Genomic DNA, 13,071 nt, shown 5'->3' on the forward strand with positions numbered 1-13,071 from the left:
ACGCCAGTCAGCTGGTGAGCCAGCAGGCGGTCTTATTTTATTACAGCTGAGTAAGATGAAGCAGGATCATTTGTGCTGTTTATCCTGTTGTGTACAATGAGGATTTACTGTTAATAATTTCAATGAAAACTGAAATTTGCCTTAGGCAAGCAAAAAGGCAAGCATGTACTCTCTGTTTAGTATACAATCTAAATAATAGAAAAATGTTGTCTTTTGTTATATTTGCGATTTCAGGTGCTTGAGCATAATCTTACTTGTCGAATATGATGATGATCTGAATTATATATCATATCTTATTGAAAATGTATTGAAATTCATGCTTCAGCAGGGAGGTTTGCATGTGTGGGACTATTCTTACTTACATTTCCACTAAATCTTACTGGCAATATACTAAAAGCTGTAACACAAGAACTTTAATATGTATGTTTCAGCCACCAGAAGCGTGGGTGGTCCCATCATGAAAAATCCACTGGCCTTATGTGCCAAGCTCTAATCTAAAGAATTGATCGTGGTTACATAACCAAAAAAACAACAAAAGTCTGAAAATATCCACTGTTGAAATGGCCCCCAAATGTATCAAGGACACCCGCACTCAGACAAAGATGCTGAAAATGTAATCTGACAAGGTCGGCCCCCACTGGCTGAGCACTGCAGGAACTCAGACAGACAGCTGATTATGTAAGATAAAGAATACAGGGAGAAAGTTGAAACACCAGCAGACAGATCCTGACATCACCCCGTCTGTCACCCACTCTAACACTTCTTTGTCTTTCCAATCATTTCATTTCCACTGCCACCTCTCCTTTCTGCATCCATCACCTTCCTTCTCTCCTAAAACCCTTTTCTCCATACAAACTTCTCTTCTCCTTTCCTCATCCCTTCATCCCTCCGTCCTCTCTCCTCTACCGTCCAGTGGACCATGTGATCCCAGATCCCGGCTGCAGCCTGATGGAGGCCTATGACCAGTGGAGGCAGTGGGCTGATGAGAAGACCTGTTGCGACTACTCCCTCCACGTGGACATCACCCACTGGAACGACAGCGTGAAGCAGGAGGTGGATACCCTCATCAAGGAGAAAGGTAGGCCGCGATATCGTAACAGATCGTCTACTCACCATTTTTATATCCGTCTCTGAACTTTTTTTAGGAAGGTTTAAGCAGCACTGCTCACGTTTTCTTCCGTATGTTGTTTTTCTTTGTTACAGGTGTGAACTCGTTCCAGGTCTACATGGCTTACAAGGACTATTACCAGATGAGCAACAGTGAGGTACACTAACTTTAACTTAGTGTACACTTTAAACTAAATTTAAAGCAGCAAAGAGATGGGAGGGGCAAAATCGACAGTTCTTTTTTTCAATTATCTGCATCCTTTTTTTAAATGTTTGGTAGGCAACCACCAAATGAGTGCTCACGCTTAACACAAACCACCACAAACGCTACCCTATAGTTAATAATATAGTTTGAATAAATGAAAAACAACTCACAGAGTTGAATTCTTCTCAACTCGAGGCGTTCAGGGCACATAGAGTGGCAGATTGTAAGGCTTGCAGCAATGCAAAAGCAGCTTGCAAAAACTCTCATTGAATAAAATGTCAGTGTTTCAGTATTAACTATTCTTCTGCTGCAGCTCAGCAAGGAAACCATGTCGTTGGAGGCACAAAGTTGGAATGTTTGTACTAAAAAGACGGTAACTTCGGAAGATTTCCACTTGATTTTACTGTGTCAGACTTCTGAAGCCTGAATATCAGCTTTACACTGACTGTGGCATTCCTTAAAATGGAATTGGGTTGTGGCCAGTATGAACAGCAATGACCACGCCCACTTTGGAGACAGGAAGTGTATACCATTTCAAACCATCGACTATGGGACCATGGGACTACAGATGAAAAATAGCCTCTTGGCTAACTCTGGCGCATTTTCAGAAATGTTTATATTAATGTGCACTGTCCCTTATCTTTGTTATTGAGCATCTCCGGCTGCACTCAGGGTTTCACTCAGTAAGTGATTTAGATATCATTATCTTATTTAGGTAATCAAATAAAAGCAATTACACTTATTTGAAATCAGTTGACTTGCCACAAAATCAGTGACACAGTGTCTAAACGGTAAGTAAATGCTGACCTGTGGTTTGCCTTCACTTTAATACACAAAATATCCAACTTACTGTTACATTTTTTAGAAAGTATGAATCTTGTCTTCTTCCTCGACACACCCTGTCCTTATGTAACTTGTAGCCTGTGATGCACAGCGTAGTGAGTTCATACTGTAAGTAGAGCTGGTAAATGTAGAAAAACAAAGTCTAAGTCCAGGCGGTGTGAGGCGAGACTCTTCGTGTTTCTCATGCACAGCCATAGCTAATTCGGGCGCTCGGAGGAGCACATGAGGCAACTGAAATAGTCCAGCTTGAAAAACTGATGTCATGCAGCTCACTAAGGAAATGTGGTGCAGCAACATAACAGCAACTGCAGGTCATCCCACAAGAGTTTAACCATTTCTGGAGACCACACACAATAATTGCATCGTGTCGTGGTAGACATCATGTAAATTGTGGGCTTCTTGTAAACTGTGGATTGAGGATGACCCCCAGGATGAAAAGGAGCGTCCGATTCTTGTGTAAACAGCCATGCGGGATTTTAAACATACAAACAGTGCCACTGTGATTTGTCACTGTTTTCTGTGTCTTTCTCCTCCAGCTCTATGAAATTTTTTCCTTCCTGGCGGAGAGGGGAGGCATTGCTGAGGTCCATGCTGAAAATGGCGAGATCATCGCTGAGGTAAAGATAAATAAACTGACAGATGCAGCTCTTCCTCACATTTCCCCCCTGCCTCATACTCGTCACTGCCCTCTCTTGAATGACTTGTCTCGTGGCCAACTGTGATTTATGTCAGTTTAGTTCACTTCATATCGCCAGTCTGGTCGAGCCTTATCGCCGTGCATCTCCACTACCTACAGACTAAACACGCTGTCACTGATGAGAGGGAGAATGTGTTTCCTGTAGGACAGTAATGTGTGGGTGTAGTTTACACAAATGAAAGTGAATGTGTGTGTGTGTGTGTGTGTGTGTGTGTGTGTGTTGGATCTGATTCATTGCAAATCCCAGATCTCCAATCCAGTCTTAAACTACAACTTTGATGGAGTCTGATTCCCTGAACCCCAGATTATGTCATGTCTTGATTTTACTTCAGAGCTCATGAGATAGAGAGGCATTGTTTAGAGCAGTGTGTGGATTTTAGTGCTGGTACAGAGGACATGTTGCTACCAAGCAACAACCACCATGGATACGTGCTGAAAATCATCCCGAAAGTGTCTAAAGCTGCAGTTCCTCCTATGACCACTAGATGCTCGCTTGAGGAAAACTTAAACTTCAATTTTCTCTCCAGAAATACATAAAGAAACAAACATGAAGTGCAAAAAATTCAATAATATCCTTCCTCACAAAGTCTATGTCTTATGTTTTTCAATCAAGGATTTATAACTCCAATATTTTTCCTGGTTTTATTCTCACAATTGTGGCCCTTCTTACAAGAGCCTCTGAAAGCTTTAAATAACACACTTGTCTCTGAGTAAACAGAAATCTACCCCATGGATTGACTATTTCCTTTAACGCTAAAAAAGAAGTATTTGGGGAAGCATGTCATCATATAGTATTCATGGTGATGTGACAGACGCTATGCCTACGTGTCTCCATGCAAAGGGTCGACTCTGCACTTACTGCGACTGAAAAGAGCAGCCTCTACAGTTTGTGGATTCCCACAGTCCTCAGTGTGTGGCCTGACCCACATGATGAAACTGCTTCTCAAATCATTCGCACAGGCAGAGAGAAACAGAATATCATATTGGAGTGTGACCAAAACTTTACATCAGTCCGAGCAAATCACTGAACACTTAGAAATAGTATCCCGTCTCTGAGCTAAGCAGTCCACTCTTTGCGTGTTTGTTCAACAGGAGCAGAACCGCATGCTGCAGATGGGTATCACCGGACCGGAGGGACACGTCCTGAGCAGGCCAGAGGAGGTATAACCCACACACACACACACACACACACACACACACACACACACACACACACACACACACACACACACACACCTATACACTGATTACATGAATTAACATTTTGGAATAGCCAAGTACAGTTGTTTTCATGCATAGCCTATTCATTGAGATATTGGCTGTTTTAATCTGTTTTAATGCCGTTTATGTTTTTTTTTACGAGGATCATACACACACTCAAATTGCCCTCAATGACGTTCTTGGACTGCTCTTGACACACATTGTTCTTGTTACACACATGTGGTTTCAGACACATAAGAGGTGTTGGGTGAAATTTCCCTGGTTCCGCGAATTGTTGCCGCAAATGTTCCTTTAAAAAACAGTGAATGAAAGCCACGCTCTCAACTCAGCAGCTTGTCTGCCTTTAGCGTCACTGGGATTTTCCACTCTGTGGTGCAGCGTGGTGGAGTTGTCCCACCGGTCTCATAGTGTCATGCATTCAAGTGGCGTCTTAAGGATCAAAAGCAAAGTTATGTGATTTAATTGAGCAGAGACAAAGTTGGATTAGTGCTGTAACAGTATCTGGTGTCCTGTTTGGTTTTAATTTATTGGTTATTGGACCCAGGTTGAGTTTGTAGAGTAGAGCACAACAATCAGCTGAAGTCTTTGCACATGAACAAGACAGTCGACACATCTGGAGGCATACACTGGCTCTCGTTAACCATTTAGGAAGTTGTTTGTTGAATCACAAACATTTTAGCAAATTAATAATCACCAATGGGTAACAAAAAAACAATTAGGTAAATGAGCATGTGGCGCTTTTGTCTAACCTCACCAAAGTTTATTTAGCATCTGTTTGCTAATCTCATGAATTTATTTTGATCTAACCTAACCAGATGTAATCTATTTTATGATTTATCAGCTTCCACATAATTCAAATAATGCAGTTCCAAAAATACATAGTTTGCTGTGGTTTACATATTTGAATTTTATTTGAGGAAATCCTAATAGGAAAAACATTTCAAAGTCAACCACAATGTCCTTTCTCCTCTGTAGCTGGAGGCAGAGGCGGTGTTTCGTGCCATCACCATCGCCAGCCAGACCAACTGTCCTCTCTATGTGACCCGAGTCATGAGCAAGAGTGCTGCTGACATCATCTCTCAGGCAAGGAAAAAAGGTAAAGAGCAGCATTTAGACTTCTCTGCACAATGCAGAATATTTTAAACGATGTGTTTGTATCTAATGAGCGATTGTCGGTAATGATAATGTACTTGCATGTTTTTTTTACATGATATTTACATAGGAAAAAAACTTTTCTCCTCCTAGGTGATGTCAATAACAGCACATGTTTCTCACTAAACAAATCCATCCATCTATTACATTCACAACAATTGCATGGATTTCTTGTTCAGCATCATTTTTGTGAAATTGAAATAGTGTATTGTCTCGGAAAAAAAAGAGATTTGATCAGAATCTTAGAAATGACTTCTTAACAGCTCTTTTTTTTGCTTTGAACATTTATTTCAAAGCAAATAAATGTTCAAATATTTGATATTTTACATCTGCTCATTGGTTGCCATCTTTCTCTGATTTCTGAGATGTTTGAAATGCACATAGCAGCATATCAGTACACCTATGCCCTTATAAGATGATTTTACTGTCTGTCCTGAAACTGCTGATGTACACGCAGTTTGGCTTTGCTTGACATAATGAAAAAAGAGGCTATTCTCAGAGGAATTTTCAGATTTGTCATTCAGGTCTTTTCTGTGGTTCAGCTGTCACACAGCCCATTCCTCACAGTCCCAGGAAAGAGCAGAGGTGAACCGAGGGGCTGTCTGGCCACGATGGAATGTGAAATATACAATTTTTGAGAATGGAACAGGAAAACGGGGAAAGGGCAGAGAAGAAGAATGTGTGTTTGGATGTCTTTGGCAAAAGGCCACATGAGGTTTAAACAGGCTGACCTCAGAAAGACTTGCAGTCTTGTACACCATTTAGGGGCCTTTATGGGCTTGACACCTTTGTTTGGAACTATTCCCGAGCATATTTCCTGACATTTAAGGGCCATGCAGAAACACAAAAATGTTAGTGGCAGGAATTGAACTCTTAACTCATCATGCATGGAAGAACAAGCTCAACCACAATTGACCCAACATAAACATTTGTTCATTTCCAAGGGTGATGTTTGTCTTTTTTAGAGATTAGGCATGATTCCTCTGCAGCAAACAGATGAATTACCAAAGCTCTTAGTGGGATTTAAACTGCTGACAAGTCAATCAAGCTTCGTTGATGCAACTGTTGATTGCCAAGAACCACTAAAATGAATCAATTTGATACACTTTACATTTGATACTCTGAACGGAATTTTATTGTTTTTTCTTTCCCAGGAAATGTTGTGTTTGGGGAGCCAATCACAGCCAGCCTGGGGACTGATGGGACACATTACTGGAGCAAGAATTGGGCTAAGGCGGCTTCTTTTGTAACATCACCTCCTCTCAGCCCTGATCCCACCACTCCAGACTATCTGAACACACTGCTGTCCAGGTACGTATCACTGCACCTCCCTCTGGCTGAGTTGTTTATCATCAGACATCATATGAAGTATTTCACATGATATTATATCACCTGATATTACTGTAGCATTAACAAAACAAGGGTGTAATCCCTCGTCTTGTATTTGTAAATCTAAATCACACACTGCTTGTTAGGGAACATTTAAACAATCCATTAGATATATTACTAATTAACTCATGGTTACCTAACATAGCACTATAGCTACAAATAAAGCATGACTGATTTAATTACAACACATAACTCCCTGACCCCTTTGCTCATCTGAGGGCGTTCTCCCTTGGCAATTATTGTGAGGTAGGAGTCTTAAAGTAAGAGAAAGAAGTTCTGGTGGGCTTTGTCTGGTAATTGAGTTAAAGCGTCATCTGGAAACAGGAAGCATCAGTAAATGTTTGTGCTTTAGGCATATTTTAACTCACAGTCCTTGTTTTGTTTCGTTGTGCAAGTCCTGCTAAAGTAAATAAAAGTCTTTACTTGTGATTCACAGCTTGTACTGTGCTGTGCTGGTATAATTCCATCTTAACTCTGTATTTTCATGTTTCTTTGTCCCCCAGTGGAGACCTGAGTGTGACTGGCAGCGCTCACTGTACCTTCAGCGTGGCCCAGAAGGCCATTGGCAAGGATGACTTCACTCAGATCCCTGAAGGTCTTAACGGAGTGGAGGAGAGGATGACCCTCATCTGGGATAAAGCTGTGGTGAGGACTACGTTTTTGGACCAAATAAAAAACTGTACAAAGAAGCAAATTTATCTTTTTCGTTTTGAGAGCTACCACTTCTATGAAAGGGAATCGCTTTTTGCCTGATGGCATTGTAAACGTCAATATTGTTGTGGACTTTATTTAGCATATTCTGAATGTTGTCTTAGACCAAGATGTCAAGGAAACATCAGACTTCTGCAGAAATTTAAAACAGACTACATTTTTTGTATTTGAAATGGCCCTAAAAGGCTCTTATTGTCTGTCTCCCTCCTTTTTTTTAACTTTCACTATTTTTCTCTAAATCATTCTCTTTGGTTATTTCTCTCTCTCTTTAACTCTCAAGCTTTATTTCACTGTCTTGTTATCACTGTCTCTGCGTTGCTTTGTCATTTCCTTTTCTATCTCCACATCTGTCCTTTCCTTCACCCTTGGATACAGCACTCTGCCCTCATTTTTCTCCCTTCCTTCTCTCTCGTTATCACTACATCAGTGGACTGCTAACATACACACAGCATGTAGCTTTAGACAGCTGTGGAGTGCTGGGCTGCCTGTAAAAAGTCGATGGGCTTTTAATAAGTTACACTGAATCTATTTCCTTTGGGTAGTTACTTAAAGCCCGAGCTCACACCATACTTGACTGGACTGAGTTAAGCTTCCTGCAGTGCTGGTAGCTGTATTTTTTAAAGGTATTTAGCAATTTCCCCATTTCCTGTATTTATGCTAAGCTAAGCTAGTCGCCTCCTGACAACAGCGCCATACATAACCCACATGAAAATGTTATGGACTAAGGATACAACATTCCTTGAATATCTTGCTCATAGTATCTGATGTTATCCCATTGTATCAATGATTTTGACAAAGACACACCTCAAGACAACAAGGTGTTCAGTACAGTTCTTTATTCTCTCACTGTTGACGAATTTGGCTTGCAGCAGAGCACAGATAAACAGTGACAGTATACACACATATAAAAATATGTTTAAAAAGGTGATGGTTAAAATAGGATTGGATAAAATGAAGTGCTACGGTGCTCAGTAACAATTGCTTTTGTGCAATTTTTTCCAGTTTATTGCACTGGAGACAAAGGAAAATGTACATTTATTGCACTTTGCCTGGGAAAACTTTGTTTAGTTTGGATGTTCAAAGACATTCTGTAGTTTGTAGTCAGAGGGTAGCAGGTCAATTGCTTCATTCTCCATGCTGTCATCTCTCTCACATCTCTCTTACGCTGTTGTTCTGTCTAGCATACTTTCTATGCACGGTACACAATCAATTTGATTGGCTCAATTGAGTGAAGCTATTGCCTTATTACCTGGATTAGCTGCGCCCCCGCTCTATAGCTGTCGTGAAAAGAACATCGCTCTGTGAAGATCATTATTTAGTCTCATTAATTTATCAGAAATTGGTCACAGGCCCAGATTGATCCGGCACTCGGTCCGGGTCCGGACCAGAATAGAGGATGTAAAGTAAATCATCTTTGTGTTGCTTCAGTGGAAGATAGGCTTTGCTTTGACACAGTGCCAATAACCCTGACCCTTTCGGGAAATTCACAATCCACCTAACAATGCTAATATCAAGATTAAAAAGTGGCATCCTCAACTCTTCTGTTGGTTCAATAGGCAAATTGTACTGGGTCTAGTAATCCCTTAACCCAAAAGGAGAATGTCATCTCAATGTGATCCAGCCAGAGCTATAAAGCGAATCAATCTATATCTAGGAGCAGAAAATATTTCCATACGAGATGAAGGGCACCATTGTATCCCGTAACCAATCTTTTTTTACTATTCCCTGTTTATGCTCGTTTACCTCCCAGACTACAGGTAAGATGGACGAGAACATGTTTGTGGCAGTCACCAGCACCAACGCAGCTAAGATCCTGAACCTGTACCCTCGTAAGGGTCGGATCGCCGTGGGCTCTGATGCTGACCTGGTCATCTGGGACACAGACTCCATCCGCACCATCACTGCCAAGACACACAACTCGGTAAGTACGGCATGCACCTGTCAAAAGTAGTGCTTTTCTTTGTTTTCAGTTGAATTCACTGCTCAGCCTAGTTTGAGTTTGAGAGTTGAGTTTAGACTGCATACATGTAGAGGGGAGTACACCAACAATGAGGGGACTTTTTCTTGAGTAATGTTTGTGCTGTTATTGTTACAGTAACCCTGATGGCATCCATCCATTTGCTCTGTGGTGCAAACATGTGATTTGCTATTTATATATATAAAAGCCAGGGTGAAATGTTTTTTTTATGAGATAGATAGGGAAAAAATGAGGAGTGAAAATATGCAGTTAAAAGGGTTTGATCTTTAGTGAAAGAGTAAAGCAGAACATAAGATAAGAGATACGTGTCCACATCTGTGTGTGTGTGCAAAATACAGAGAGAGAGAGAGAGAGAGAGAGAGAGAGAGAGAGAGAGAGAGAGAGAGAGAGAGCGCACATTTTTGAACAGTTTCCAGGGAGTTCTCAGTTCCTCTGAACGGAAATGAAGTCTCAGTGGATGTTCACCACTAATAATAATCTCATGCTGTACTTATCACATGACCAGCTCTCACTGTTAAGTTGAGCCTCACTAAATCCATAAAACTCTTAGCAATGACTATGAGTTATGATCAGAAAAAAACCATTATTCAAATGTACAAACATTATGTCAGTGCTGCAAACATTGTCTAAAACAGTCCAACTACAGTTAATCAACAACGAAGCTATGAGCTGTATAATCAAGAGGTATTTCCTTTAGCTACATATGGCATTCGCTTGAACACATCATCTTCTTCATGATTGGACAACCATAGTGGGTTTAGAGAATTGATTTGCACAGGATTATGCAAGAAACTGATATTTTGAATACTTCCACAAACCGCATAGATTTGGAACATCTTTGCTTGACCACTCGTCTCACAAAGTAGAAAACAGCTCTGGTCATAAGACATGTGATGTCAAGGGAAATGTCTTGTGCAGTCTGATTCAGAGCTGGTAGTGTAGCGTGACCACCATTTACTCCATCCAATCCACATTGCTTCTCCTTCACTCAGAAATGTTGCGATTTGGGATCTGTTGCCAAATCATACACGTATTAGAAATATGTGAAACTGTATTGTGCAATTGCGGATTTCGGGTCAAAGACAAAGGTCACACACACACACACATTTTATACATTTCCATAATGAGGTTCCTACCATTAAGCAGACATTAGAAGATCCCAGAGAGCTCACTCGGCAGCAGAGGAAGTGTCTACACAGGAAATTAGGGCTTTACTGACCGAGCACAAATCCTGCGTGAACAGAAATACACGAATGAGGAAAGACTTCATTTACCAATGACATGTGTGAGTTGGTTTCAGTAATAATGAAGTTTAGCCTGAAGATTTTAATTTGCCTTGCTAAAAGACCTAATGGCGGCTGTTTAGTAGGAGAGACGGAACATTTTCTCTGTCTCCAGATGGAGGAATGGAAAGAGACAGAGAGAACTGGACTGATGATATGCCTTCTCCAAATGTGGAGTACATCCACTGAGGAACCACTTGGGTTCTTACGTAATGATGTCACCTTTTCATTTCCTGCTGGCCGTCTTTTCCAGATAAAACAGAGGAGAGCAGAAGAGCAGAGCAATGCAGCTCCCAATTCCAATAAATCTACCTTAATGGATAGTCTGAGGCCAGGCCAAACAGCAGCGGCACTGTTTACCAGCACACAGTGTTGGTGAATGCTTTCCACTGCAGAGTAAATAGGATTTACACTGTGCTGTGTCTAAGTTTGTCATAATTAAGCCCACATCTGGTGTGGATTGGTTGTTGTTGTTAGCACAAAAATACATAGACGGTAATGAGGATATTCTGACACATAAACAAGAACAGGCAGCAACACACACACACACACACACACACACACACACACACACACACACACACACACACACACACTCCGAGACACACTCTGCTCAGTCATGACATCATGTTTGGCATGCACTAAGTCTTAGTTATGTCCTGTTCAGGCCTGAATTTGGACGGCAGCAGAAAACAGGGCCGTGTGCAGAGGAAGCCAGAAACAATGGAGTGAGGGGAGGGGGCCATCACAGATCCCAAACATGTCGAGCAAAGAAAGTCGGCACAAAAGAGGAAATTGGACGAGGATGAATAGGGCACAATAATCTTGGGATCACATAAAACAAGCAGGAATGGGTGAGGGGGAGAAAGACAGGAGGATAAAAACAGACAGAAGGAGGGATAAATGAATGAAGGAGAGGGACAACTGGAAAGAGAGCGAGAGGAGGGGAAAGAGAGTGAGAAGAACGGAGGCCTTAAACACCAGCTGGATGATGGCAGCTGTTTGTACATGCCAGACAGACAAGTGTAGGAATCAAGGTGATGAATGACAAAGAATGAGAGAAAGCGAGTGTGGGATTAAGAGAGAGGAGAGGAGAAAGAGACTTCATGCCTCCACTTCTTGTCTCTTCATTCATCCTCTCAGAGCTCCCCCTGTTGTTGTTGTTGTTGTTGTTGTTGTCTTCCTCATCTCCTGCATCCCTTCATCAGTTCTTTAAGGGAAGGTTACAGGAGGTTTTATTTTGTTGGGGGTTTTTTTTCTCTCAAAATTAAATTAGATTGATCAAATTGAAGTTGATTAAATTTTCCAAAGGAAAATTTAAATTAATTGAAAATGTCACCATGTTCATTCTTACTATCAATTAAGTTATTTTTGCAAACTTTCGCTACGGTGTTGCTTTAACACTGTGCTTATATTCAATATTTCTGTTCCTCATCCAGGCGGTCAGCCTTAAACACTGATATGACTCACGAGATGAATCGGATTTAAAAAGTCAGGCTTGTTTGACAGAATGCTCTATTGAGGCCTTAACAGGATATGATTCTTCTTCTGTGTGTTTGTATGTGTTTGTGAGAGCATATATTGTATGCATATGTGTCTTAATATGATTGTGGTTCACATTTACTCAACATTTGTATTACTGTCAATTTATCTGCTCTTCTAGTTTTCGCATGATCGATCTACATATTTCTATAACTTCTTAGTGCTAATGTAATGACCCCACAACTGTTTCTGTTCTATTTCATAGCTTTTGTCCTAATAGTTTTCTATGTGTGCTTTAGGCTGCTGAGTACAACGTCTTTGAGGGCATGGAGCTGCGTGGAGCCCCACAAGTGGTGGTTTGCCAGGGGAAGATTGTTCTGGAAGATGAGAACATGCACGTCGTCTCTGGCGTGGGTCGCTTCATTCCCTGCTCTCCCTTCCCCGACTTTGCCTACAAGCGTGTTAAAGCCAGGAAGCAGGTAAATACTGGTTCTCCTTCTAGCCAGCCTACTAGTTACACTTCAGCAATCATTTTGTTGGGGCAGTTGTCATATCTTAAATGGTATGTAATGGTGTCTCCTCTCTGAAAGACAACTCTGATACTGTTTCTACAATAAGACAGCTTTGGATATTTAGATAAAGAATAGACATTGCTTTAGATAATCCCCTCATGAAGTGACACAAAGAATTCAGTGAGATAAGGCAAAAATAAGCGAAGATGGAAGGTAGGAGTCAAGATCTTTTGGATTGGAAGTGAGGAAGGTTTGGGCTGAAATAAAATTTACAATGGTGGGGAGAAAAAAGGGCGGGAAGGATGGAGGCAGTGAAGTGGGATGTGGGGGAGATACAGTAAGTCTGACATCAGCCTCCAAGGTCCAGCCTCAGAGCGCTGGCATGCTCTCTTACACTGTAGTGCAAAATGTCCATGCAGTGAGGGTGGTCGTCATGGTTTTAAAAATGATACAGTGAGTTTGGATGTGTATGACTTTCCAGAGACCTACCG

General features: G+C 41.2%; 1 protein-coding gene across 1 annotated transcript in view; it reads left to right on the forward strand.

Moving 5' to 3' along the window:
- Positions 1–13,071, forward strand: part of dpysl3 (dihydropyrimidinase like 3) — a 29,073-nt gene that overhangs the window by 12,496 nt on the left and 3,506 nt on the right. The window contains exons 4-12 of the mRNA XM_068715681.1: positions 914–1,078; positions 1,204–1,265; positions 2,692–2,772; positions 3,945–4,013; positions 5,049–5,169; positions 6,380–6,536; positions 7,118–7,259; positions 9,076–9,246; positions 12,368–12,547. Coding sequence (XP_068571782.1) covers positions 914–1,078; positions 1,204–1,265; positions 2,692–2,772; positions 3,945–4,013; positions 5,049–5,169; positions 6,380–6,536; positions 7,118–7,259; positions 9,076–9,246; positions 12,368–12,547 — 1,148 coding nt within the window. The remainder of the gene's footprint in view (positions 1–913; positions 1,079–1,203; positions 1,266–2,691; positions 2,773–3,944; positions 4,014–5,048; positions 5,170–6,379; positions 6,537–7,117; positions 7,260–9,075; positions 9,247–12,367; positions 12,548–13,071) is intronic.

The sequence above is a fragment of the Cebidichthys violaceus genome, unplaced genomic scaffold (genome assembly GCF_023349555.1).
Source record: "Cebidichthys violaceus isolate CVI_PGR_0920_01 unplaced genomic scaffold, fCebVio1.0.p SCAF_20, whole genome shotgun sequence".
Lineage (NCBI taxonomy): Eukaryota > Metazoa > Chordata > Actinopteri > Perciformes > Stichaeidae > Cebidichthys > Cebidichthys violaceus.